Consider the following 27,305-nt stretch of genomic DNA (forward strand, 5'->3'; position numbering starts at 1 on the left):
TTTTTAACCTAACAAGACATTATTCAGGAATTAAGACTCGGGCCTGGTTCGGGTCCTAATTCCCGAACCATTCATCCCCTGTAAAAAGAAAATTGTTGCGTTATTTTATGAGTTTTGATATTGTTGTTGGATTATGTGCTGTTAATTATTCTTGAAAATACAAATGGTTGTTGAATCATGTGTTTGGTACTGTAAATTTTGTTTGAGTCTAATACAAGAGTGTATCGGATTCTAACTACCGATATGTTCTTGGGTTGTAACTTCATATCCAAGATTAAATGGAATTGAGAACATATAAGGTCTTAACTCCTGAATCAGAGGGATCGGGAGTTACAAACCGAGAGGGGCTCTTTTCGAAATTTGAGAGGTATGTGAGCATTTTGAGGGGTCTATTGAGAAGCTTTCAAAAAATAGTGACATACTCTCAAATAATGATCCAAGCCTAGGTCATTGTGGAGCCCATACTCGGTACGTTACTATCCTGCATGTGATGCATTTGTCTTTTTGAATGACATGACACCTAACCTTATTGCAAGAAATACACTAGATTTATCGTATGAATAACAATTGATTTGATAAATGTAACTCTTTGAGAGTTGGCTTGTTGCATGCAATTCCATTAGTTTTCCTTCTCCTGTAGATAAGAGTTCATAATGGACTTTCATCATCAATCAAGTAATAAAATCGAGTGTTCTTTTAAAAGAGATTGTCTCATTTGCTTTTTGGTTCTGATCTAAATAGTGTACACCATTGTTGACCTTATTGAAGCTCATTTACATTATTATGAAACTAGTGGAATGCGTGCAGATTATCAATGATATTTTATTAAAGAGTTAAATATGTTTTTAGTCCCTACAAAATCACGAGTTTTAAAGTTTAGTCCCTATAAAATTTTAATGGTAATTTTAGTCCTCCAAAATATTGTTGTTTGTAATAATAGTCTCTATTTTGAAAACTTTTTACAAAAATGAATACTATTAGTCCTCCGAAATAGTCCTTATAAAATGCAAATAGGGACTAAAAGTGAATAATTTTTTTGCAGGGACTAAACTTAAAAGTTTTAATTTTATAGGGACTAAAAATAACAAGCCACGATATAAACCTAATATAATAAGCCTCGAAACCAGATGAACACAATAGGCAACGAAAAAAAGATAGTTAAATATACTTCAGGTCTCTATGAAATTAGGACCTTTTAAATTCAGTTCCCATTAAAAGAAAGAAATTTGGTCCTTTATATGTTCACCATTTTCTATACGTTAATCCCTCCTGACAAGTTGTTGCTGACTAGACAGACTAACAGAAGTCTTGGTCCTAACAGAAACCTGGTCTCAACTATATCTTCTACAACTATTTTTGCAACAGATCTACCTTTGTCTAATGATGAATAAAAAAAAAATTCTAAATTGATTACACATTATATCTACCTTTGTCCAATAATATCTCACGTCTCTAATTACCTTTCTTAACATTTCAGCAAACCACCTCCCCTTCAAACCCTCATAGCCAAGACAAACTCTCAGTAGTCAATGCATGGATGATTTAACAATAAGGATAAAAAAATATAATGCTTATATTTATAGTGTCTAAAAGTTTGTAAAACAATTTACAATATGGGCGAAAAATGAAATTATGACATTTTACAAGTACTATAAATATATTAAACTTTTTTGATGAATAAATAATTAGATGGGTATGGGTTGGATTATGTAGCTCATTAGGGCAAGCATATGGCTCAGAACCTATGGCACATAAAACATAGACAGAGTTATTATAAATTAGAAAAAAATTTAGGTTCCCAACTTATTGTTGAAAATAGTCTTGACAAATAATAAAACTTATCTTCAAACTCACACTGAAAGCCTCGCTTGGCCCTCTCTTTATAGATGGTTTAATTAATCCTTGTTTTAGCTGGGAATCTCCATTGATGCCTTGGATATGACCTCAAAGGCTCTTACCATGCACAACTTGAACTTTTGCTCATCAATAAAACCTTTCTGTGTTTTCAAAGTAATTCTTAATATTCTTGTATAGCTCATAACTGCAATATTTATGCTCTGAAACCACAAAAGAGAGCATGTTATATAAACTCAATTATCTATGTATATCTCAATAAAAATTAATATTACCTGCAGATAAAGCTAACTAGCATTTTTTTTAAAACCTCAATATAAGAAGACTCTACCTCCTTTATAAACTACTACTAAAATTAAAAGCACGTCACGTCTATCCGCATTTTTTATATTTATGAACTTATTTTAGTTCCTTTTTAATATTAGTTTTACCTATTTTGAATATAAATTTGAATTATAAAAAATTATTCAACTAAAATTGTTGGTGTTCGTTGAAAATATACATGTTAAAGAAATTACAAATTGCTTATAATTATAAAGGTGCTTAGAATTATAAAGGAAGAGGTAGTGCAAAACAAAAAAAGGTTGTTTCTTGAAGTACAAGACAAGCAAGGTGGTTTCTTAACTTGTTTACTTTGTATTGCTCGGCAAGTCTCGTAGGTCACAAGGTTGTTTCTTGAAATGCAAGACAAAAGGTGGTTCCTTTACTTGTTTACTTACTTGCTTGACAAGTCTTGAAGGCCACAAGGCTTATTCTTAAAATGCAAGACTAGCACTGCTTATATATAGACGCTATTTCTTCGTTACAAGATGAACTCAGCTAGAAACACTTTAAGTTTATATCTAACTCTTTTATTTCTCTTATAATCATATGTTAGAGTGTCGTGAGGGGTAGGTTGGATTTTCATTGGAGAGTGTGGGTGTATTGGGGTTGTGGGGTGGTTGAGGATAGTCTATGTGTTGTAACAATTTTCACAGTGTTATTCTCTAGCCGTCATTATACAATGTTCGTGGTTTTTTCTCCGCTTTGGAGTTTCTACTTTATAGTCTCGTGTTCCTGCCGTGTTCTTTTATTTTCTATATGTCTGTTTTTACCAACAATTGGTATATGTAGGTTCGATTTCGTGGGGTGTAATAAGTGTTTTTTGGAAAAGGTTTTAGCTTCCTGCAATTTCAAACTTTTCAAGTGCAATGAAGCTTGGCACAGAGAAATTTGATGGAAGAATCAATTTTAATTTGTAGAAAATACAAGCCGAAGATGTGTTGATACAGTTACGATTCGATAAGGTGTTGAAAGGAACCATTTCCAACATGGACAATGAGAAGTGGGAAAGACTAAATTTTAGAGCTTCAAGTACAATTTGCTTGTCTTTGGCTAAGAATATTCTTGCGAATGTTTTTTGTACATCGTCATCCAAGGAGTTTCGAGAGAAACTTAAAGGGATATATCTAGAAAAGGGTATCTTAAATCGATTGTTGTTGAAGGAGTAGTTTCATAGCTTACACATTGATGAAAATACGAAAGTATTTTATCATCTAAGTACTCTCAATGGTGTGGTCTCTTAATTAGAAACTATTGAGAGGAGATTGAAGATGAATATATAGCCTTGAGACTCATATGGTCTGTTTCATCATCTTGTGAGCATATTAAGCCTGTTTTGATATATGGGAAGAATACTTTGAGCTTTGAAGATGTTTCTAGCAAAATTCTGAAGAAAGAAGATTGGAAAGTGAAGATAACACTTCATCAAACTTAGTTTTGGTAGCTAAAGGTGGGACTTATGTGAAGAAATGCAATGGCATGATTTTGAAATGTTGGAAATGTGGAAATCATGGGCATGAAAGGGATAAATGTCCTGATGGAGAAAATTCAGAAAAAGGCTCCGAGTCAAATGCTAGCCATGTCTCCCTCACTATGGGAGATGGTGATATTTTCAGAAAATTGAAAGTGTGTCATGATCACATTTCCGTGATGTCATGGCAAAGGATGAGTATTGGTAGAGAGTTAGTACAAGTGCATGGATTAACATTATAACAGAGTGTGTGGTAAGAGAATGTCAATGGTTGAAGAGCACCCTACCAACATTGAAATTGCACCATAATTTTTCAGCCTGAATTTAGACATGCGGAAATTCTTGGGGGGTTTAGTTTTGAGTTAAGTATACTCCTTATAGTGGAGTATGATAGTTCTTTTGAGCTATGATTGTCAAAGAAGATAGTGTAAAGTATTCTTGGAGTGGATTGTCTTCAAGTGATTATACTTTTTAGAGTGGTTTAGCTTCAAGTGATTATACTCTTTATGGTGGAGTAATAGTTCTTTTGTACTATGATTTTTTATGATGACAATGAAAGTTAATGTATCATTTTAAGGCAAGGTACATATTGTTGTTGTTGGTTAAAAATACACGTGTTGAAGAAGTCATACATTGCTTAGAATTATAAAGAAGAGGTAGTGCAAGACAAGTAAGGTTGACTCTTAAAATACAAGACAATCAAGGTTATTTCTTGAAGTTCCAGACAAGCAAGGTGGTTCCTTCACTTGTTTACTTTCTTTCTTGGCAATTCTTGTAGGCCACAAGGATGTTTCTTGAAATGCAAGACAAGCAAAGTAATTCCTCCACTTGTTTAATTTTCCTCTTTGGCAAGTCTTATAGGCCACAAGGTTGTTTCTTGAAATGCAAGACAAGCAGTGGAATACCTATATATAGGTTCTATTAATTTCTTCGTTACAAGATGCAACCAGTCAGAAACACTTTAAGTTTATATCTGTTTTTTTTTCTTTCACTTAAACTCTTGTGTTGAAGTGTTGTGCGGGTTAGGTTAGATATTTTATTTGAAGAGTATTGTTGTATTGGGGTTGTGGGATGGTTGAGGGTAGTTTTATAATAATTTTCACAGTGTTATTATCTAGTTGTCATTAGACAATGTTCGTGGTTTTTTTTTTCCACTTTGGAGTTTCCATGTTATTCTTGTGTTCCTGTCGTATTCTTTTATTATATCTGTCTATTTTCCCCAACAAAAATAGATGGATATTTTTCAAATTTCATATAATTATGGTTTAGATTTAAATTTAAAATTGATAAATAAATGAGTTGTTTAGGGTAAATTTGTCTTAAGAAAAAGTCCGGCCAAAAAAGAGTTACTTGGTAGTTAACTTTTGAGTTGCCTTTATAGATATGTGAGAATGTTATCGTAATCTTAACTATTAATTTGTTTTTTATCCTTACACCTCTCTCTGAACCCTTCTCTCGCATCACTCTACGGTCCATGCTCTCTAGAGTTTTTCATGGTCAAAGATAGATCTTAACGTATAGTACTTTCCTTTCGTAGATTGTGTTTTCCTTTGGTTTACTCACATATTCTGTCTGTTTTGTTGAGATAAAACGTTTCCTCTCATAGCGTTGTTTCCTTTTTGTGGGCGGTAAGAAACTGATAACCCTTCTCTCATTCTCTTCTCTCTTTTCCAACCCTATTGTGATGCCAAAACACCAACTCTCCCTCAACCACCAACGCTCATTATTATTAGAAGACTCTCTCTCCAGTTAATCGTCTTCCACCTCATTCAACACCTCTAAATAAAGTTGATATGGTTTCTACCTCAATTGCAAAAAGCGCCCCTAGAAAGCCACCATGGTAACCTTGTGTTCTTGTCACTCCATCATTGCCCGTTTGTGATGGGGTTTTTATGTTTTTCTTGTATATTTCTTTGCTTGTAGTTTATTGTTATTTTTAATTTATTTCAAGATTGTACTATATGTGTTTGATGAAATTTTTAAGAATGGTCGTTTTGTCGGTACCATATTTTAAGTAAGGAATTTATGGCAGCTATCACAAAAATCAACATCTCTTAGCCTCACAAATTATTTGTCAACATGTGGTTGAATTGGTCTCACATACCACTTATAGTCGTATGAGCGAACACCGACAAATAATTTTTTTTTTCAAAGATAGATGAATTTAACGACTCTGGATTTTACATTATTCTTGACCATTGGTCATATGTTAAAGAAATTTGTTGGGTTTTTAGGAATAAGGTTTTTGTTTATTAATTTCTCATTGGCTTTTGAAATGTTTTTGTGTATCTTTAGCATGTTTTTGGTTTTCTTAATCACTAGTATTTACCTCAAAATATGGATGAAAAATGTTACAACGCGTAATCTTTAGTTTAAACTATCATTACTTTTTTTTTTTTTAAATCGAGTATCCTTTATAAGCAACTGCAAAGACTAATCCATCAAGTCAGGTAGGACCACAATGGAGAAAAAACTCTCCCTCAAAAGATTTAACATTGTTGTATTCATAGTGTTAGATTCAAACTGAGGATCTCTTATCATCTCATTCAATTCATGTGATTACCTTATCATTTGAATGAAGCTTATATTATTTTTGTAAAAAGAGAAAAACTAATGATTTTTTAATTAATAATCATACCTCTTTTGCTATTCTTAGTTAATTAATCTTTTTTAAATAGAGAAGGTATCAAACTATAGAGAGTTAAGATGATGGTTACCTCAGGTCCACCTGTCATTGTAAAGTACAAGCCTTTCACAGGATGGTTTGCCAAAGCCATAGGTTCCACTGGCCCAATCAAATTGGATATGACAACACTTGAATTTCTCAATGTTCCATAGATATGTTTAGCAACTGCCTGCAACACATGTTTATAGCAAGCTCAAGCATTTCAAAAACATGAAAAATAAATAAAAGACTTGGGATGTAATTTAGATATATACCCACCTCATGTCCTCTTAATTTCAGCTCCATATCTAAGAGCCATTCAATGAGAAAAACAGTGAAAGTATTTCTCTTCCTCTTGATTATTTTTTGTGCTTTCCAAATAAACTCTAAGGGGTTAGATAGACAGGCCTTGCTTAACTTGGGGATTGATACATGTAAGAAAGAAATATGGTTCCCCCAAGGAGATTTTGAATCAGCCTTTGTCATTTCTTGAATTGATTGGTAACTTCCAATATTCCTAGTACTAAGCAACACCAATCCTGTGGAATTTGATGTTCTTGCCTTTTTGTCCATTTCTTGCATGTATAGCCTAATTCCATAGAAAATGACCCCAGTAATCACATCATTTATTGTCTGCAGTACAAAAAAGAATTATAAATAATTTAGCTTAATTTGATGAAACATATATAGTAGCACAATTGAAAAATTGTAATTAAGGTGTAGGTGACCCCAACAAATTGCATGAACTTGGATCCTCTACCGCTGCAATATGATTTTGCAGCTCAAGATACTACAAGATTTATAGAGAATTTTGTAGTATGATGTTTCAGTTGTATCAACCATTAGGCTTAGAGAGGACTGGTTTTCGAGCGGAATGATTTTGACCTTGAAATTCTTTAGGCTTCGACTGTTAGACTAGACCTATTCTAATAGATTGAGCCTAGTTCCCAAAAACAACCAACCTTATCCCACTAAGTGGGGTTGGTTACATGAATCAAACGACGTCATAGTGTTCTTTTAGAAGTTATGTCTTTCTCTAACTCATTTATCTATAGATTTTTCCTAATAGTTTCTCTTATAGCTTTTCTATGTCTACCCCTATCTGATTTACTCTCCTAACTATAGAATTCACAAGTCTTCTCTCAACATACCAAAACCACCTAAGTCTAGTTTCTAGCATCTTATCTAATATAGGTGCTACCCCAACTCTCCCTCTCTAATGTTGTCATTTCTAATTCTATCTCTTCTAGTCTTACCACACATTCAACACAACATCCTTATTTTTGCTACGCTTGCTTTATGTTTGTGTTGGTTCTTCACCGTCCAACATTATGTCTCGTACAACAATCTCTCTCTCAATCTAGCGATCGATACAGCTGAATCACCATACTACATCGATAGAGGATCTAATTTATGAATTGTAAACATATATAAATCAATCTTACCACTCCAAGCTTAGACTTGATTGTTTTGATTTCATCAAGAGAGAATGATAGGTTTGATAGTACACAAGGCTGAGACTCAACTCCTTCCTCACCATTCCATATAGGTGTCTTGTCATCTTTAATCATTGAGCTTTTGGCTATGCTCCATCCAAAATCAGAGAAGGAATTGAAAAAGGAGAATATGGTTGAAGGGAACCACTTGAAAAAGCCCTTCTTTGGAGATAACAAGTGTGATGGTTTGCGTGAAGGAAAAGATAGAGGAAGAGAAGGATCATCAGCTCTTTGTAGACAAGATAGAAGAGCACCCATGAGAGAGTAACCATCACCAAGTGCATGATGAAGTTTGAATATCAAAGTTCCTTCAGCATTGCTTGTTGGATATTTAATCAAATGGATTTCCCAAAGGGGTTTGTCTTGTGGTGTTCTTTCCATCATAATCTTTGACACATAATCATCAAAATATTGATCATACAATTCAATTGATTCACTTTTTGGGAATATTGGAACGTGCATATGATCTTCAGGCTTCACCTCTACCTTTTTCCATTTCATTTTGCCATCTTTGTCTCTCACCTATATAAACATGTAGAATATATATGTACAAGTACATCTTAGTATTCCTCAACAAAAAAAAAAATGTACATGTTCGTATTTATTAATGAAACTTTTAAGGCAAAATAAACACAACACTTATAAAGTACCATTATGGAGGAGAAACGTGGATTGATAGGTAAGAAGACATGTTGGAACAAATACATAGTTTGAGAATCATCAATTGGAATTTGTGATTCCAAAAATCCGAAAACATATGAACATAGGGGTGGTGTGTTAAAGTATTGTCCACTTGGACTAACCGGCTCTGTTACATATTCAAAGTTGTCCATTATAGTATTATATATGCACTATGCACCCTATTATAAAGTAGAGACTAATTAACTTGAATGTATAAATATTGAAACTTGTCTCGGGTACTTATAGCAGCAAATAACTTTCTTGTTGTGAATTAACATGACTCCTATTTATAGGTCATATCAAAGTGCAATCAGTCGATTACACAACTCCTAATAATATTTGTACAATTATTTCGTGACAATTTTTGAGACAACGTTCTTGTTCTCTTTTTTTATCGGTCAAAAACAATATAGAGAGAAAAATAAAAAGATAATAACAATGTAAGTATGAGAAAGAAATTGTCCAAAATTTATACCAAAATGATTTTACAAAGATCCTTCATCTTTTTACAATTGTATACGACTCTTATTCTACAATACTAAAAATAGTAAATACATAATTGAGCAATCAATTCCTCTCTTAAAAAAATGAGCAATCATTTGATTTCATACGAAGCAAGTTGGTGGGCAGTGTATCATGTTTTAGACTCTAGAGTTCTGAGTTTGATTCTTATACAACAACAATAACCAAATTTTATCTCATTAAGGAAGGTCGTTTACATGAATCACAATACACAATAACGTTAATTAATTAATAAAAAAAAAATATAGTTAGATCTTCTACTTGGCATTGTAAATTTCACCTGCTACAACTCAATCATTGACTATTAAATATATTAATTTATGTAATTTAAAATAATCATTATTTGAAATTAATTAGTATGAATTGTTAATTTGTTTACATGAATCACAATACACAATAACGTTAATTAATTAATAAAAAAAAATATAGTTAGATCTTCTACTTGGCATTGTAAATTTCACCTGCTACAACTCAATCATTGACTATTAAATATATTAATTTATGTAATTTAAAATAATCATTATTTGAAATTAATTAGTATGAATTGTTAATTTTTTTTATTCATAAACAGTCAATTAAAGTTGAGATCATATTGAACCGAAGATGTCATTGATAATTTTTTCTTAGTGGTTTGCTTTACATAACCCAGCTTTCATAATTTGCCAATTCTATCTTCAGTAATTCACATATTTGTTTTTCAAAAAAAAAAAATCGGAAACATATTTATTTTACATAATTGAATGCATCAAAGAAAATATAAAAACTCATTGGTTGGATGTGGTTGTGTTTCATGGGATTAAGCCATCATATCTATCCAAAAAATCAGTGAATTTCTTTTTCCACCCCACACTTCTGCAAGCTCCTTTGTTTTTTCAAATTTTAGAATTCCAACATGTAAAAAGGTTTAAATTTTAAAATCCGAACAAATGAAGGGCCTCTAAAAAGTGTGAAATGGTAAAAGAAATAGTCAAAAAATTATAGGGATGGTTTTTTTTTCGTTTTTTTAGGCATTTGTTTCTTTATTTTTTTTTTGCCAAGATTTGGTTTTTTGGTTGTAATGATTTTTTAGTTGATAGGGATGACTTTGGTTTTTGTAGTAGTTTGAATGTTTAGAAACACTAATTTCAATTGAGACCGTATTTGATTTATAAATAAAAAAAACAAAAAAAAAAAAAACACGTTTTTTGGGATGGTAGTGACAACATTTAATTCCTACAACCAATATTGTAGCCTAATTAAAGCTTTGAAATGATAATTGACGTTTTCTGATGTCTTTTATTATAGGCAAATGTTAACTTGTGCCCTCAAGGCACATGTTAAGGAACTCAATATAGAAATATACCTATTAAAAGTCGTGCAGTCAACTTCTTAAAAATTAAAATGTTATGTTTTCCAATGTAAAGTTGCTCTTTTTGGATTCCTTAACATGTGCCCTTAGGGCACAAGTTAACATGACCCTTTATTATATGTATAAAATTGTTTTATAAAATTGTTTGTAGATACCTTCAATTGTAGTAATAATCCATTATTTACCCAACTCTTTAATGGGCCAAGCTAAGTGTGGAAATCATTCAGTAGCTCACGTATTTCTACAAGAATTTTGCTTTCCACCCAGCACATTTTACTCGCACCCTGCAGCCCTTCCATATTTACCCTTGCGCATGTTAACTAACGCAAGTGTAAATGTATGTGTTAGTTAACATGCGTTGCGCAACTTAAGTAACGCAGGTGGTAAACACTGCGTGAGTTAACTCACGCAGCCAGTGGCACATGCGTGAACACTGTGTGGGTTAACTCACGCAGCCAGTAGCACATGCGTGAGTTAACTCACGCACACTCTGTGCATACAACCAGAAGAGGCAGAAATCTCTATTTTCCCTATTTTTTCAATCCTTCTTTCATACATTCAATCAAGCATTAACTCATAATTATATTACGAAAAAATAACATAATAAAACAACGGAATAAAATAACGCATAATGTCATAACATAATAAAACATAACGCATAATGGTATAACATAATAAAACAATGAAGTTGGAAAGTTGGAGAAATGAGGGAAATGTGTTTATGTGTTGCTGATATATGACTTAACTAACGCTGCGCAAGTTAACTCACGCAGCGCATGTTAAGTCACGCATAATATATAACTTGCGCAAGTCAAGGTGCGCAGCGTGACTTAACTTGCGCAAGGGTAAAAATGACAACGCTGCAGGGTGCGAGTGATTTGTGCTGGGTGGAGAGCAAAAATCTTTCTACAGGTAGCTCTCAGTTGTTATGTTATTAATTAATAATTTAATTAGCTAAGTTTTTGTCTAGCTTTCCAATCAGAATTTTTGATCAATAAGTGAATGTCACTACTTTAACAACGAAAGGCATGCAAGGAAAATTAATTGAGCATTTGAAAACAATGCCTTTTGGTTCGTTGGTGGTTATGTGTCAATATTAAGTGTTATTGTTGTCTCAAAACTAAGGCTTAGATGAAAGTAACAACAAATGGCTTCCTTTTTCTTTTTTAACTAGAGGGCCAAAGCAAGAGGAAAACTCATCATAACGACATCAACTAACAATAAATGACTAATTTGAGTCGAACGAGATTCAAAAAAAATCAAAGAACTCAAGCAACATCTTATATTTGTAAGAGTATTCGCACCACATATTAGCTTCATAGTAGGTATGGTAAATCTTCACCTCCCACTGGAGTAAACTATGAATCTCTTGGTTTTGACCGGATGACCAAATTCTTTGTTACTTGGATGGCTTTAATGGCAGTATGTCGTTCAGAGATTTACCCACTTTTAGCCTCATTATGAGCTTAAGAGGACAATGTGAACTTATCTTGTTTGTGCATTTCATGGACAAAAGGATAAGTAAGCACCAATTAAATTTGTACACAGAACTTAGTTCAATGATTAAAAACACATAACTCAATATACTTCAATGATTAAAACTTTTAAAATAAGTTAAGGGATAAAATTGACTAATTTTGAAGTTTAGGGACAAAAATGAACTTTTAAAATAATTTAAATGACTATTTACATCTAAAAATAATTATCATGTTAGCCGAACTCGACATATAAGATATTACACTATTAGGCGAGGAAGCCTCTCAACCGAGTGAAGTATGTGCAATGCTAACACGACTGAGCGAGGGAGTTGATTCTTTCTCAAGACCATTAACTCAGAACAAGGGTCATCAAAAGCTTAAAACTGAGTCAAAACATAATGGTATTGGAAAATGACGCGACAAACCCAAGATCTCTACTCTGAGCACCACTAATCACTAGAGGAATGAAGGAGAAGACATGATATCTAGTAGATTTGCGCACTAAGGACACTGTCAATCGATCATGCCAAGAAGAGAAAATTGAAATTGAACGTGGGGTGCCATAATTTCACTAACAAAGAAGTGATCATGCAACATCCACAAAATTAGCCGAATGGAGATTTAAGCATCAGAAGCCACGTCGTTTGGCTAGTAGGTAATAGTTGCAATACTAAATTGAATGTGTCCAATCAATTAGCCGAATGGAAATTGAACTAAATTGAACGTGTTCAATCAATCAAAAAAGCTTATTTCACATTTTTTTATCCTTTTATCTTTCTACTTTTATTTATGCATTGCTTAGAGTAGCATAAACACAGAAACAAATGTACCTAACGCTCTACTGGAGAAGTTATAGAACTCACAGTTAAGGGACATAGTTCCTGCTTCAACGCCAATCGCTTAAAGCAAAAGAAATTACAGGACATCATGTATCAAGTCTCGAAACAACTTCTTTCAACAGATAACATATTAAGATGGGGATACATGACATCTTGTATCAAGTCTCCAAACAACTTATTGACATTGTGAAACTCCGGGTCTAAAATGAGTTTCAACAAGCCAAGGATTTGGAGGTCGTGCGAGCCAATTCTGGTAACAATTCAGTCACTAACACTCCACAAGGTGGGTAAGGAATCCAAAAGGCATGCATGCAATCAAAGCTAGCTGATCAATGCATCAGTATGACCTCAACAGGTTCAGGTGATTTCTATACAATTGAAACGGTTTGGTGCACTTGCCAAATTTATCATCACAGGTCTAAAAGTTTGAATTTTTTTGGAGAAACGAAAAAAATAAAATTATGCCATTTTATAAGGTTTATAAACATACTTCTTTTTTTAAAAAATAAATAAATAAATAAATAAAAATTTAGCGAGAAAGAACAAATTTTTGTTGTTTTTTTGGTATTTCGAACAGGGATATAAGCCTAGTAACCCAATGCAAAATCAGTGCGAAAAATACATATTTAAGAGCCTATTTTCACCCAAAAGGCAACAGCAGGATACCAAAGCATCAAGAGGAGTGTCTTCCAACCTCCTTCCAATTGCTCTCAAGTTTATGTTTTTCTTTGATTATGTCTTCAGTTACCATGAGAAGCTAAACACCAAAAGAATATGGTTCTAAGATGAACCTCTATTATTTGTTAGAATTTTATAATGCATGATTTAATTTATTCAATATAATCCAAGTTATATTTAATTTACACGTATACCATGCTTAATGCTTTTCGAACTAGGATTTGACGCATCTTAGAATTTGAATTGATCTTAGGTTAGGGTTTATATATTGTCATCTTGCTTTGATCAAAATCATTATATATGTATTTTGCTCAAGAATCGTTAAGAAATTAGGGATTCTTAGTATGATGGTTAGGTTCTAAGACACATGTGAGAGTGTAAGTCCCGACCCTGAGAACAATATGATGTTATGACGTCTCCTATGTCAGTGTAATTATAAGCCCCTTAAATAGTTGTGTAGCAACAAGACATTTCGAAGTCAATTACATGTAGAAGTATAAGTCCATGGCAAATCAGTATGGAGCAATACAACATCTGGAGGGCTTAGAATCTTAGGCCCACGAGGTTGACCATCGCTTACATAATTCTTAGGTCATATTTGTTGTAGGACATGCATTAATTCAAGATAGGGTCTAAAAGAATCATAATCTCCGTTAAAAATTTGAATCAAAATCCATTTACTTTTCATTGCAACCAAACAATCACTCAAACTCCCCTCAATTATTGTTTTTAAATATAAGTTTAGTAAATTACCTGGTAGATAACAACAATCCTCGTGAAGATGATAACTTACTTGGACGGTTTGTTGCACTTGCCAAATTTGTCGTCATAGGGTCTAAAAGTTGGAATTTTTTTAGAGAGACGAAAAATGAAATTATACCATTTTATAAGGACTATAAACATGCTTGATTGTTTTTAACAAAAACAAATTTAGTTGAATTGGATCTCATATGTTTGGAAAACTTTGATAGAGTTACACACAAATTAGAATGTAGGTTCTCTACTTATTGTTGAGACTGTTAGTTGTATAATTCAAATCATGAGTAGTTAGTTTGTTAGTTACTTAAGCAACAAGTAAGCTAAATAAGATTGAGTTAATAAGGTAGTTAGAAATAACTTGATCACATGGTTTCTTGTTGGCCAAGTAACCGTAGTTTGTTAGCATAATCCGCGCTATATATAGAAGGTTAATGCATCTTGTATTTTACATCTTCTCTATTCGATAAAGTATTACACAGTTTTCATTCGTATTCTCATTATTCTTCTAAATAATTTATCATCTCACATAGTATTCATAGCTTTTCAATCCAACAGAAACTAAACTTGACAATAATAAAACTCCTCTTCAAACTCACACTGAAAGTCTCCCATGCCCTTCTGCTTCTTTATAGATAGTTTATTTAATCTTTGTTCTTGTTGGAAATCTCCATTACTGCCTTGGATATGACCTCAAAGGCTCTTACTATGCACAACTTGAACTTCTTCTCATCAATAAACTCTTTTTGTGTTTTCAAAGTAATTCTTAATATTCTTGTATAGCTCATAATTGCAATATTTATACTCTGCAACCACAAAGGATAACATGTTATAGTGACACATTTTTTTTTAAGAGGATGTTATAGTAACATGAGAGAAGGTATCCAACTTGAGAGTTAAGATGATGGTTACCTCAGGTCCACCTGTCATTGTAAAGTACAAGCCTTTCACAGGATGGTTTGCCAAAGCCATAGGTTCCACTGGCCCAATCAAATTGGATATGACAACACTTGAATTTCTCAATGTTCCATAGATATGTTTAGCAACTGCCTACAACACATGTTTATAGCAAGCTCAAGCATTTCAAAAACATGAAAAATAAACAAAAGACTTGGGATGTAATTTAGATATATACCCACCTCATGTCCTCTTAATTTCAGCTCCATATCTAAGAGCCATTCAATAAGAAAAACAGTGAAAGCATTTCTCTTCCTCTTGATTATATTTTGTGCTTTCCAGACAAATTCTAAGGGGTTAGATAGGCTGGCTTGGCACAACTTTGGGATTGGTATATGTAAGAAAGAAATATGGTTCCCCCAAGGAGATTTTGAATCAGCCTTTGTCATATCTTGGATTGATTGGTAACTTCCAATGTTCCTGGTACTAAGCAACACCAATCCTGTTGAATTTGATGTTCTTGCCTTATTGTCAATCTCTTGCATGTATAGCCTAATCCCATAGAAAATTACCCCAGTGATCACATCATTTATTGTCTGCAGTACCAAAAAAAAAAAAAAATACAAATAATTTACAATAATTTGATCAAACATATATAGTACCACAAGTGAAAAATTATAATTAAGGTGACCGAATAAAATGTATGAATTTGGTTATAATTAAGGTGACCCAGCAATATGTATGAACTTGGATCCTCTACCGCTGCAATATGGTGATGCAGCTTTAGATACCATAAGATTTAGAGAGAGAGTTTTGTAGTATAATATTTCGGTTGCATCAAACCGTTAGTGTGTTTGGATAGGAGAGTGTTTTAAGGTAATGCAATGTTTTGACGAAATTCAAATATGAATTTAATTGTTTGGATGATAATTTGAAGAACTTTTAAAATAATGTAAATTTATTAAGTATTTTGTTCAAGTTAAATTTAGAAAATTTCAAACGACACATAAAAGCTAAGAATTTCAAAATTTTCAAATTTTACATTTAGGTCCTTACATTTCCAAAATTTTCAAATTGACCCTAATAAATTTCCAAAAAATTGCAAAGTGACCCCTATTTTTTGGAAATTGAAAAATTTACCCCTCAACTTTTCAAAAAGAGTTGTGTTATTTGAACAACAATTTTAATGACAACTTTTTGGGACAACCATGAATTTGTAGAGAAAAGGAGGTATTGACAGAAAAGAGAGAAGGTAAAAACATAATGTGAGTATGAAAGAGAAAATTGTCACAAAGTTGTCAAAAAATAGTTGTACAAATATCATTTCTCTTTCAAAAATTATAAATTAACCCATCAACATTTTTTGAAATTTGTAAATTGACCCCTAATTTCAATTTTCAAATTTGGCCTAAAAAAATTAAAATTTTTAAAAGTTGTCCAAAAATGATGAGAATGAAGTTTTTTATTACTCCATGCAAACAAAAATATTTAGAAATGAAGGCAATTTAATATTTTAAAATCATTTGAATTGCTTAAAAATCATTTGAATTGCCTAGAATTCTAAATTCTTCAAAATTTCTCAATTACATCATCCAAACACACTCTTCGGTATAGAGAGGACTGGTTTTTGAACGGAATGATTTTGACCTTGAAATTTCTTAGAGTGTGTTTGGATGAAAGAATGTTTTGAGGTAATGTAATTTTTGCAGGGAATTTAAATCCTTTTAGATCAATTTCAGTATTTGGATGATTTTTTGAAGAATTTTCAAAATAATGAAAATTTATGAAGTATTTTATCCAAATTAAATTTAGAGAATTTCAAATGACACCTAAAAGTTAGGAATTCCAAATTTCTCCCTTCTTGTTACTTTTTCAAATTTTGCAAGGTAGTCCCCGTACTTTTCAAAATGTTCAAATTGACCCCTATAATTTTTTAAAACTGTAAATTGGCCCCTAATTCTTTTTAAATTACAAATTCACTCCCCAAAATTTTCAAAAAAATATAAATTGATCCCTTTATTTTTTAAAATTTTAAATTTGACCCTAAAAAATAATTTTTCTAAAAGTAGCCAAAATGTTAACAATGGAATTTTTTTACTCTATCCAAGCGAAGACATTTAGAAATGAAAACAATTCAATTGAATCATTTGAATTGCCTAAAATTCTCTAAAAAAAATCAAATACACTCTTAGGCTTCAACCGCAAGACTAGACATATTCTAATAGGTTAAGCTTAGATTCCCCACCTCCTAAAAAAACAATATCTCTCTCAAACTAACGATCGATGCAACTACAGCACCATACTACAGCGATAAAGGATCTAATTTGCGAATTGTAAACATATATAAATTTGCGATAGAGGGTCTAATTACCACTCCAAGCTTAGACTTGATCGTTTTGATTTCATCAAGAGAGAATGATAGGTTTGATAGTACACAAGGCTGAGACTCAACTCCTTCCTCACCATTCCATATAGGTGTTTCGTCATCTTTAATCATTGAGCTTTTGGCTATGCTCCATCCAAAATCAGTGAAGGAATTGAAAAGGGGGAATATGGTTGAAGGGAACCACTTGAAAAAACCTTTCTTGGGAGATAACAATTGTGATGGTTTGCGTGAAGGAAAAGACAAAGGAAGAGAAGGGTCATCAGCTCTTTGTAGACAAGAAAGAAGAGCACCCATGAGAGAGTAACCATCACCAAGTGCATGGTGAAGTTTGAATATCAAAGTTCCTTCAGCATTGCTTGTTGGATATTTAATTAAATGCATTTCCCAAAGTGGTTTGTCTTGTGGTGTTCTTTCCATCATAATCTTTGACACATAATCATCAAAATATTGATCATACAATTCAATTGATTCACTTTTAGGGAATATTGGAACCTTCATATGGTCTTCAAGCTGCACCTCTACTTTTTTCCACTTCATTTTGCCATCTTGGTCTCTCACCTATATAAACATGTAGCATATATATGTACAAGTACATGTTAGTATTTATTATATGAAACTTGTAAGAAAAAATAAACAACACATATAAAGTACCATTATGGAGGAGAAGCGTGGATTGATAGGTAAGAAATTTTGGAACAAATACATAGTTTGAGAGTCGTCCATTGGAATTTCTAATTCCAAAAATCCGAAAACATATGAACATAGGGGTGGTGTATTGAAGAATTGTCCACTTGGACTTACTGGCTCTGTCACATCTTCAAAGGTGTCCATTTTAGTACTATGCACCGTGTTAGAAAGTAGAGACTAATATTAAATTGACTATATAAAGAATGAAAACTTGTCTCTGGCTACTTATAGAAAGAAAGAAATAGCTTTCTTGGTAATCAATGATGGTGCACAATTTGAACCCTCACATCTTGCGTGACATTCATGATTCATGGGTTAAAACCTATGAAGCCCGGATACTCCAAAATGAAGACGTATTCGTTTTGGATACGTATCGGATATCGATAATTCACGGATACTCTCGGATATGTACCCACGGAGTATCGGAATTAATTATTTTAATTTAAAATATATATTTTATCGGATACTTATAAGATATTCGACAGATACACACAGATACTTATAATATACTTCACAGAGACGTATCCTAAAAAAAATGAAGTGTAAAAAAAATGAGACTGTGCTGTGAAAATTCAATGGAGATGTATATGATTCAATTTAAGATGTGAATCACTATAATTGTTTTTCGATAACCAATTAGAAATTATGTTTTTGGTGGATGAAAATAACCAGGGAGAGATGAGATAACCTAACATATGAATGAAAATAGAATATGATTTGTATGAAAACTTTACATTTTTTATTTTGATCACATGTATTATTTTTTTGTAAATTGTGACTTTTATGATTCTATAGTATTGAAGAGTAATCAACGTTTTTTAAGTATTTTACATGTATATAAATTTTAGTATAAATATTTTGTTAACATATCTTACCTGTATCATATCCTAATTTTAAAAAATTTATGTATCCGTGTACCCGTATCCGAACTACCTATCCGAGCTTCATAGGTTAAAACTTAAAAAAAGAGCATAACACACTATTATATTTTCACTGGCGTGGAAACGAACAATGACGCACCTATCTATCTCCTTTTTAGATAGAAATTATAACTCTTTTTCATCATAGTAAAACTTAAGTTTTTTTTTTTAAGTTTGAAGTTGTGGACGAAATTATTTCATTTACTATTATTATTATTATGTTTATTTAAAGTATGATTAGATTATATTTGATTTGATTTAAATTTAAAAAATAAAATTAATTATTTAATTAGATAAAGAATGATAAAATTGTAAATAAAAGAATTCAAATGAAAGAAGAAGAAAAAAAGATACACCAAAAATTGATATTTTTTAATAGATAATTTGGTTTACATGGTCTCACTCCCACCTCTTCTTGGGACATGATCATGTTAAAGATCCCACAACGGTTGAGAGATGGCCTGAATAAATATTTATAAATGGGGGTAATCATCACCTCACAAACCGATTTTGTGGAGTTGTGATATGCCCAACCACGGTTTTTAAGATTGTGTCAGAGCCTCCTCCATGATCCTTTGGGTCACCTGCTATCAGGTTTCTGCTATCGGACCACCCACCATTTATATTCATGAACCAAGTCCAATAGTGTTAGGCGCAAGGGGGTGTGTTAAAGATCTCACGTCGGTTGAGAGATGGCTTGAATAAATGGTTATAAGTGAGGATAATCTCACCTCACAAGCCGATTTTATAAAGTTGTGTTAGGTTCAACCACGATTTCTAAGAGATCATCAACACAACAATCACACTAATAATATTTCAATTATAAAAGAGTTTTTAAGATCCCTAAATAATTCTTATAATAAAAAATAAAATAAAATCCCTGCATAATTGATAGGGGAATTAGTCACTTTAGTCCCTGAATGGGGAACGATTTGTCAATTTGGTCCCTGAATGCAGATAATATGCAAAACAGTCCCTGCATGGTCAATTTCAGGGACTAAAGTGACTAACGAACTCTACATCCAGGGACTAAATTGACTAACGGAGTCTGCATTCAGGGACTAAATTGACTAACAAAGTCTACATTCAGGGACTATTTTGCAATTTATCTGCATTCAGGGACTAAATTGACGAATCGTTCCCCATTCAGGGACTAAACTAAAGTGACTAATTCCCCTAATTGATATGATGAAATCGTATCATTTAGATCTAAAGTGAAAGTGGCCGATGCCCATTATGAGTGTGTAAATTTCGGGTAACATATTCAATACCTCTACTTACCAATAAGTATCATTTTATCTTCTCTTTTGAGGAGATCATTTTACCTTCTTAATATTGTAAAACTGTGAAATATTTTAATTTATGTTAATTAAAAATATTTTTTTTGTCAACCATCTTATTTTTAAGGAAATTGATCATAATAATCCAGAGTTTGATCGGGAGGTAAGTAACTCAAGTTCAAAAATCATGATTTGAAATCAATTTTTATGAATTATTTTTATTTTTTATTAACACAACTAATCAAAATTGATATCATACTTGTGTCAAAAAAAAAATTGATATCATACTAAAAAAAAATTTGATATCATACTGAACCCAAAAAAAAAAAGTATATCATACTGAACCCAATATGATGATAATTGATAATTTTCTCTTCATATTTTTTTACATAGTCCCCCGCTCCCGCTTTCATAATTTTCCAATTTTCCTTCATCTCTCAAAATTTTCCTTTCATTATTAAAAAAAAAATTATCTCAACATATTTGCCTTTCATTTGCTAAAAAAAAAAATATATTTGCCTTTGATTATATAAAAAAACTATCTTACGATATTTATTTTACACAATTATTAAGGGAAGCCTCCTCCGGTGGACCAGGTCAAGCTCAATATTGATGGGACTAGCACGGATCGTTTTCGTGCGGCATGTGTTGGTCTTACTAGGGAGAGCAGCGGGGTCTGGAACGATGATTTTACACACAAAAAATAGAGAAATGATATTTATACAACTATTTTGTTACAATTTTTAAACAACTTTCTCTCTCATACTCATATGATGCTCTTATCCTCTGTCTTCCTTTTTCTCTCTCCATTGTTTTTTTAACCAATAAAAAAAAAACAAGGTTGTCATTAAAGTTGTCAATAAATAGATGTACTAATATCATTGCTAAAAAAATAATAATAAATCTAATGCATAAGTTGTTTAGAGTTTTATTGTAAAAATAAAAACTAAAAAAAAAATTGTTTAGTGCTTTTTTTTAGAGGATAAGTTGTTTAGAGCTTTATTGTAAAAAGCGTAGTGTGTTTGAAGTTTTGCATTATGATAGACATCACCGGAAGTGAGAATGTTAGCCTTACGAGTCTTGTTAATCAGTATTCTAAGGATAATGGTTAAGAAATCCATTATTAAAAACTTTGTCTTGAAAATATAAATTTTTACATTTGTCTTAGCAATAACAACACCACTTTTTAATGCAAACTTACTAATTTTAGGGTCTTGTTAACATTTCCCTTAATTTTAACACTTTAACCAATGTCTCAATGATACTCATTAGCATTCTCCTAACCTTTCGGAGATTTATCTTCGTTGTTGTATAATCCATTATTATTTTTCCCACTCTTCATGGGACAAACTAACTTAGGAAATCACTCGGTAGCTCACATATGTCTATCGGTAGCTCTCATTGTTATGTTATTAATTATTCTTAACTACTTTTTTGTCCAGCTTTCGAATCAGAACTTCATTATCAACAAGTGAAGGTCACTACTTTTCAACGAAAGACTTGCAACTTGGAAGTAAAATTAATGTAACATTTGACAATAATGCCTTGGTTCGTTGGGGGGTCATGCGTCAATATTACTACAAACATTATCGTTATGTAGGATTAGGCTCAGTCGCTTAGATGAATGAAAATAACAACAAATGGCTGATTTGATACTCAGTCGCTTAGTTCTGTGGTAACCTATAAGTTCTATTATATACGAAATGTTGGTGACATTTATCACCATGTATTGATATATTGAAGTGTCACAAGGTGGGATGTTGCCAAGTTGGTGACATTTATCTCCATGTATTGACAAATCTCCATGTACCAGAAAACCCTATATTCACTATGTAAAGTTAGAGCATATAACTTTTAATTTACCTTTGTTCCAAGTCAAGTCCACTTAGTAAACAGGAGTTAGATACAGAATAAAAACTGCATACGACATCAGAGTCTATCCATTTAGATCGCCCACTAAATTACTCACGCACCAAGTCCAATAGTATTGAGTTGAGCGTGAGGAGATGCATGAGGAAAAAAAATTCAAGTTTTACATTGAAAAAATACAAGTCCAAAAAAGAGTTTATAGAGAGTCACGCTATTCGCCTATCAAGTCGGTTTTGTAGGATTGAGTAAGACACAATCCAAATTTTAAGATTCCCCGTTACTACTTTGATTCTTCTCTCTAGAAATATAAGTATCACAAGTACTCCAGAAAATCTAAAGCACAGAATTTGGTTTTACTGATCCAAACATACTGCTTATATTCTGATTTACTATGTATTGCATAATTTTAACATATGAAGGAACCAAACAATGCATGCTTATCAAAAACATGCCTTGCTTATTTTTGGTGAACTGGAAATAACACTAATTACTGTATCAAATAAATAGTTCACATTGGCATCAGCTTTAAGACTTGGAAAAAGACAGTTGATCAATTTAAATCCAAAGGGGACAAGCCACAAAACAATGAACAATAAGACAGCATAGCATTATCAAACAATAGCATTCCCAATCCCATACTGACCTAAGTTGGAGATCAGGCTACAAGGAAAAGAAATTTCATGACAGTATCCTGATTCCAGAATGGCAGGTTTCTCCCAATACTTCACAGCAAGAATACTCTTGACAATTAGTTTTGATTGTATTTGCATTTTGTGTATTACTACTATAGGCTCTCAGTTCCAAGGCCAAACAATGAAATATGTTATCTCATCTGAATTCATAAAAATATTTGTCCTACGTTATTGCTATTCAGTCTTCTAGCCTTTCCTGAATCTAATCTGCCTCTTGAAAATTTCTAAAAGGAAACCCCCAATAAAAGTTTGAGTCATCTTCATGACATTGTATATATGAAACAAAATCCAAAATAACCAAACTTTCTTCTGTACTAAGAACACCCTCTTATATCAGTATAACAACCTCCCTTATAATGCTGATGCATAACATAACTGATCTAAGCATTTGACCTATATCTACTTTGAAAGAGCAAGAATAAAAGGAAATTGTCGGTATAATAACCTCCTCTTTTATTGCGGATTCATAACTTAATTGATCTAAGCATTTGATCTATATCTACTTTGGAGATTGGAGATGTAATCTTGGACCCTATCACACTTGGCCTTGTTTGATTCCGTGTAATATTGGTTTGTGGTGAGAAGAATTGATTTTGAATTAATTGATTATGTAAAATTGATTCTGGGTAAAATCAAGTTGAACATAAATAGATTTATGTTTAAATACATTCATTTAAAAATGAGTTGAACAATAAATTTGTGTAAAAATCAATTTTAGAATCAAAAGCTACAATTTCTAGCTTCAAGTAGAATCAATTATGGAGCCAAAATCAGTTCTACTTTGGAGGAAACATGCCAAAATTAGTTCTACACGTGTGGAATCAATTTTGACGGATCTATAAGTGGAACCAAACATACACCGAGTCAATAGCTTCAATAAACATCACAAATCGTTCCCAAACTAAAACACCAACCTTGAATTCTAGGCCATGTTCATAACATTACAACAAGGATGAAGCTGACATTGGTTCGAAGCTGACTTCTTCCTCGACAGGAAGTCCGGCCATACCAAGTTATGAACAATACACCCTTAAGTTAAACTTTCATTTATCTACAAAGCAAAACAACACATAAACAACCTAATTTCAAATTCTAATTAGGAATCATTCTTATTATAAGCATACAATAAGGTAGAATTTAAGCTTAACATACTCTACATTGGATTCGGCTCGTAGGATATATATGTAAGCTGTGTTCCATTTTGAATACCGTATGCCTTTTTCTTACATATAAACAACCAAAAAAATATCATGATTTGCATTAAGTTCATACTAAATTGCGACGAGGGAAATGGAAGGTGTTGATCAGGTAATGTGACGAGGAGGAAATTGACCTTTCTTGAGAAAAGATAGAGAGTATTCAGCAGTATCAATTAGGTCAGCAATGTTATGCAAAGACCGTTCATCAGAACCCACCCAAAACATTGCACGTACCTCAGCTTTCTTCGCCAGTCTTGCAGCGAATGTCAGTGGCAACGAAGGAGAATTCAAGCTTCGCAGTATGTGACGATATAGCGACAGAACTCGACTCCTATTCCTATGCAGATCCTCTGCCGTCGCCCATATCAAACCCTTTCCCATTCTGCAACACACCAAACCTTAGTTTAAACAGAAATTGAAAATGCATACATCAAGTTAATAGGTTTTTAATAATTAAAATTAATCAAATTTCATTATCCTAATAAGAAAATGCATTTAAGCTTTGTAATCCAGCTCCAAATTTCATAGAAAATAACTGGACAGGTGAAGAAATAGGAGACAAACCTGGACAGGTGAACTGCGTGGGTGTGGCGGTGTACGGAGGACCACCGGAGAGGGGTGGCGGCGGGTTAAGTGATGAAAGAGAAGAAGAGATTCTCTCTGTTTTGTGAGAAAGAAAACGGTGTGCAACTGGTCGGGACCGAGAAGAATTAGGGATTTTCTTCAACAAAACAATAGATCAAATAAAATTTTGGGATAAAAATGGAGACTTTCTTTATTTTTATTGTTTTTTACATGGTCCTTCAAATGGTATATTTGTAACACATCTATCCTTTTATTTATATTTTTGTTTCAATTTAGTTTTTTTATGTTTGTAATTGTTTGGGACGCTAACCTTTTGATGTAACACCGTTACACTGGTTTGGATCCTCTTCCGTGAAATTTTTATTGGAGAATCTTCTCCCATGACAATTTCATTGCTGATGTGACGGATCCAAATAGTAAATTGTATCTTTCTTTTAATTATAAAAAACTATACAAATTATCTTCTTCATCATCTCTCTACATCTTTTTCCTTATTTTTCTCTTGCTAATAATTATTTTATCTTCATCTACAATAGCGAGAAGAAGAAGTTGATACGTGTTTTCTCCCCATTATGTTTGACCTAATATTGAATTCCCAAGTTAAATTACACAATTGATTATGAATTTGTTTAATCAAATTCTCAATTTCATTTCACCTCTATCAATTTTCTATTCCCCAATTAAGAATTTGATTTTACATATTTTTATGAACCCTAATTTTTGCTCTTGTTCAAGTCATGAAATTGAACCATTTTTAATACAATTAAAGTGGCGTATTCACTCATTCATGTAAGTAGAGAGAGAAAGAATTTTAATACGATTAAAGTAGTGTATTCACTCATTCTTGTAAGTAGTGAGAGAGAGAGAGAGAGAGAGAGAGAGAGAGAGAGAGAGAGAGCAATTGTTACTTTCAATTCGAATTCACATTTCTCTCTCGCGGGAAATCATAACCCTCTTCGATTCCATCATCAAAGTTTTCATTTTTGTTCAAATTTATGGAGTATTGGATAGGGGTGCATATCCATATGCAAGTAAATTTGTTTCAATTTCTAAGTTTTTGTTTTAATATCTCTCATCACTGATTTCTCCTCATGATTCTACTTGTTTTTAAGAAATAAGATTAAATTCCTACTCAACCTCAGTCCTCAGTTCTATTAATAAACTAGGATGTTATGTTTGTACCATTAGTTTGCTCTCAGTTTTAAATAGAACACCTGGTCCAAAAATTTGAGGTGTTGGGTTTGAGATTGAAGATTTATGGGTTTTTTTGCTTCAGTTTATTAAGGCTCCATTTATTAATGAAGATGGTGATGACGAAGATGTTGAAGAAATTGAAGAATGTGATTAAGATGATGATTGAAGATTGATGAAGATGAATGAGGATAAAAAACATTAAGTTTTATTATTTTTTATTTTTAATAAAAATTAATCAAAAAATATAATTTGATGATTTGGAGCTCCCACATCAGCAGTAAACAGTCATGTATGCAATCTTTAACAGGGTATGACGAAAAAGTAACGATGCAGTCAACTTTTTACGAAAGACAGCACCTTATTACTCTTTTCTTTTTACGAAAGACAACATATTACTTAAAGGACCAATTTGATATTAAAATAACGTAAAAGACCAATGTGTTATAAATATTAAACTTAAAGAATCTCTCGTGTAATTTGATTTCTTTTCCCTTTGAACGATACGGTTTTAAAACCCAACATTGGTTTTGGTTGGGATATTAACAGTTCAGACAAAACCAATGAATCAGAATAACCAAATTGAACCAAAACTTATCAAAAAAAATTTGGTTTAGATCAAAAGTTGAATCAAATAAACAAAATCGAACTAGATTAGTTTGGTCTCGATTTTTAATTTCAAAATTCAATAAACCGATGAACTCAATCATTAGTTTAGTAAGATCACTATGTCCACTGTGACTTAGTATTTGCATAACATTTTACTAACATTGTTCTGGACCGGCCAAAGAGATTCTTGACTCATTTACTTAGGCCCAATATCATTCAAAGCCCAAACTCCACGTTTGGCATTATTGCTCACAACGTACCCCCTCGCCTGAAGGGGGTGCACGAAGCAAAGAGACCGGTTCAAACGAACCCCAACGTCTCTCTTGCACGTTGTGCACGTTCCCGCAATAAAATCTCTGGCGGTTACACTTCCCACGATTTCGTAACCGCCAGAGCCAGGTGTGCCTCCTTAACGGCTCTGCAGCCCTCCACCTCTATAAATAGGGGACTCACCGCAGTCCCCAAGGTAGAACTCTATCTCCTTCTAAAACCCTCACTCTCTGATCTCTACTGACTTGAGCGTCGGAGTGCCTGTAGGTACACACCCCCCATCCGCTCCAAGAAGCATCCTGACGCATTCCACCACCGTCACAACCACCGCATTCAAAGCACCGGCAGTCTCCTTCTGATCAGGTACGATCAAACATCATTACTCAAATAAAAGCAATATGTAGAAAAGAAACAAAAAATCAACTTGATGCACTAAAGCTCCCGCATAAGCAGGGTCCAGGAAGGGGTCTCAATATTTTGTATATTGCATGCAGTCTTACCTTGTTTTTTATATAAGAGGTTGTTTCCGTGACTTGAACCCGTACTTAAATAAGTAGAACGAAATGACTAAAAATAACAAATAACAAGTTTATTTTTTGTTATTGGAATTT

General features: G+C 32.6%; 3 protein-coding genes across 8 annotated transcripts; all 3 read right to left on the minus strand.

Moving 5' to 3' along the window:
- Positions 1-175: 175 nt before the first annotated feature.
- LOC146931618 (wax ester synthase/diacylglycerol acyltransferase 4-like) lies at positions 176-8,702 on the minus strand. Of its 3 annotated transcripts, none has more exons than XR_015006770.1 (6): positions 8,458-8,702; positions 7,757-8,329; positions 6,591-6,944; positions 6,364-6,501; positions 1,855-2,057; positions 176-634 (listed from the first exon to the last, which is right to left on the minus strand). XR_015006770.1 is itself a non-coding variant. In XM_085703124.1 (5 exons), the coding sequence occupies exons 1-5, from the start codon at positions 8,638-8,640 to the stop codon at positions 1,908-1,910; spliced, it is 1,398 nt and encodes a 465-aa protein (XP_085559250.1). In that variant the 5' UTR covers positions 8,641-8,702; the 3' UTR covers positions 1,556-1,907. The 3 variants fall into 3 exon arrangements, 1 of the variants encoding a protein (XP_085559250.1); XR_015006769.1 differs by lacking the exon at positions 176-634 and adding an exon at positions 1,556-1,742; XM_085703124.1 differs by lacking the exon at positions 176-634 and having other exon boundaries at positions 1,556-2,057.
- Positions 8,703-14,428: 5,726 nt separating this feature from the next.
- LOC146931619 (wax ester synthase/diacylglycerol acyltransferase 7-like) lies at positions 14,429-19,586 on the minus strand. 2 transcript variants are annotated; one of them, XM_085703127.1, is made up of 5 exons: positions 19,496-19,586; positions 17,378-17,950; positions 15,249-15,602; positions 15,022-15,159; positions 14,429-14,915 (listed from the first exon to the last, which is right to left on the minus strand). In XM_085703127.1, exons 2-5 carry the CDS (start codon positions 17,927-17,929, stop codon positions 14,754-14,756), a joined length of 1,206 nt encoding a protein of 401 aa, XP_085559253.1. In that variant the 5' UTR covers positions 17,930-17,950; positions 19,496-19,586; the 3' UTR covers positions 14,429-14,753. The 2 variants fall into 2 exon arrangements, with proteins under 2 accessions (XP_085559253.1, XP_085559251.1); XM_085703125.1 differs by lacking the exon at positions 19,496-19,586 and adding an exon at positions 18,044-18,277.
- A 4,097-nt stretch (positions 19,587-23,683) lies between these two features.
- LOC146931620 (uncharacterized) lies at positions 23,684-24,840 on the minus strand. 3 transcript variants are annotated; one of them, XR_015006771.1, is made up of 3 exons: positions 24,604-24,830; positions 23,993-24,421; positions 23,684-23,891 (listed from the first exon to the last, which is right to left on the minus strand). XR_015006771.1 is itself a non-coding variant. In XM_085703129.1 (2 exons), the coding sequence occupies exon 2, from the start codon at positions 24,418-24,420 to the stop codon at positions 24,145-24,147; it is 276 nt and encodes a 91-aa protein (XP_085559255.1). In that variant the 5' UTR covers positions 24,421-24,437; positions 24,604-24,840; the 3' UTR covers positions 23,684-24,144. The 3 variants fall into 3 exon arrangements, 2 of the variants coding, with proteins under 2 accessions (XP_085559255.1, XP_085559254.1); XM_085703129.1 differs by having other exon boundaries at positions 23,684-24,437; positions 24,604-24,840; XM_085703128.1 differs by having other exon boundaries at positions 23,684-24,421.
- Between the last annotated feature and the right edge of the window lie 2,465 nt (positions 24,841-27,305).

The sequence above is a fragment of the Medicago sativa genome, chromosome 4 (assembly GCF_051527215.1).
Source record: "Medicago sativa cultivar Bolivia chromosome 4, Bolivia_mono, whole genome shotgun sequence".
NCBI lineage: Eukaryota > Viridiplantae > Streptophyta > Magnoliopsida > Fabales > Fabaceae > Medicago > Medicago sativa.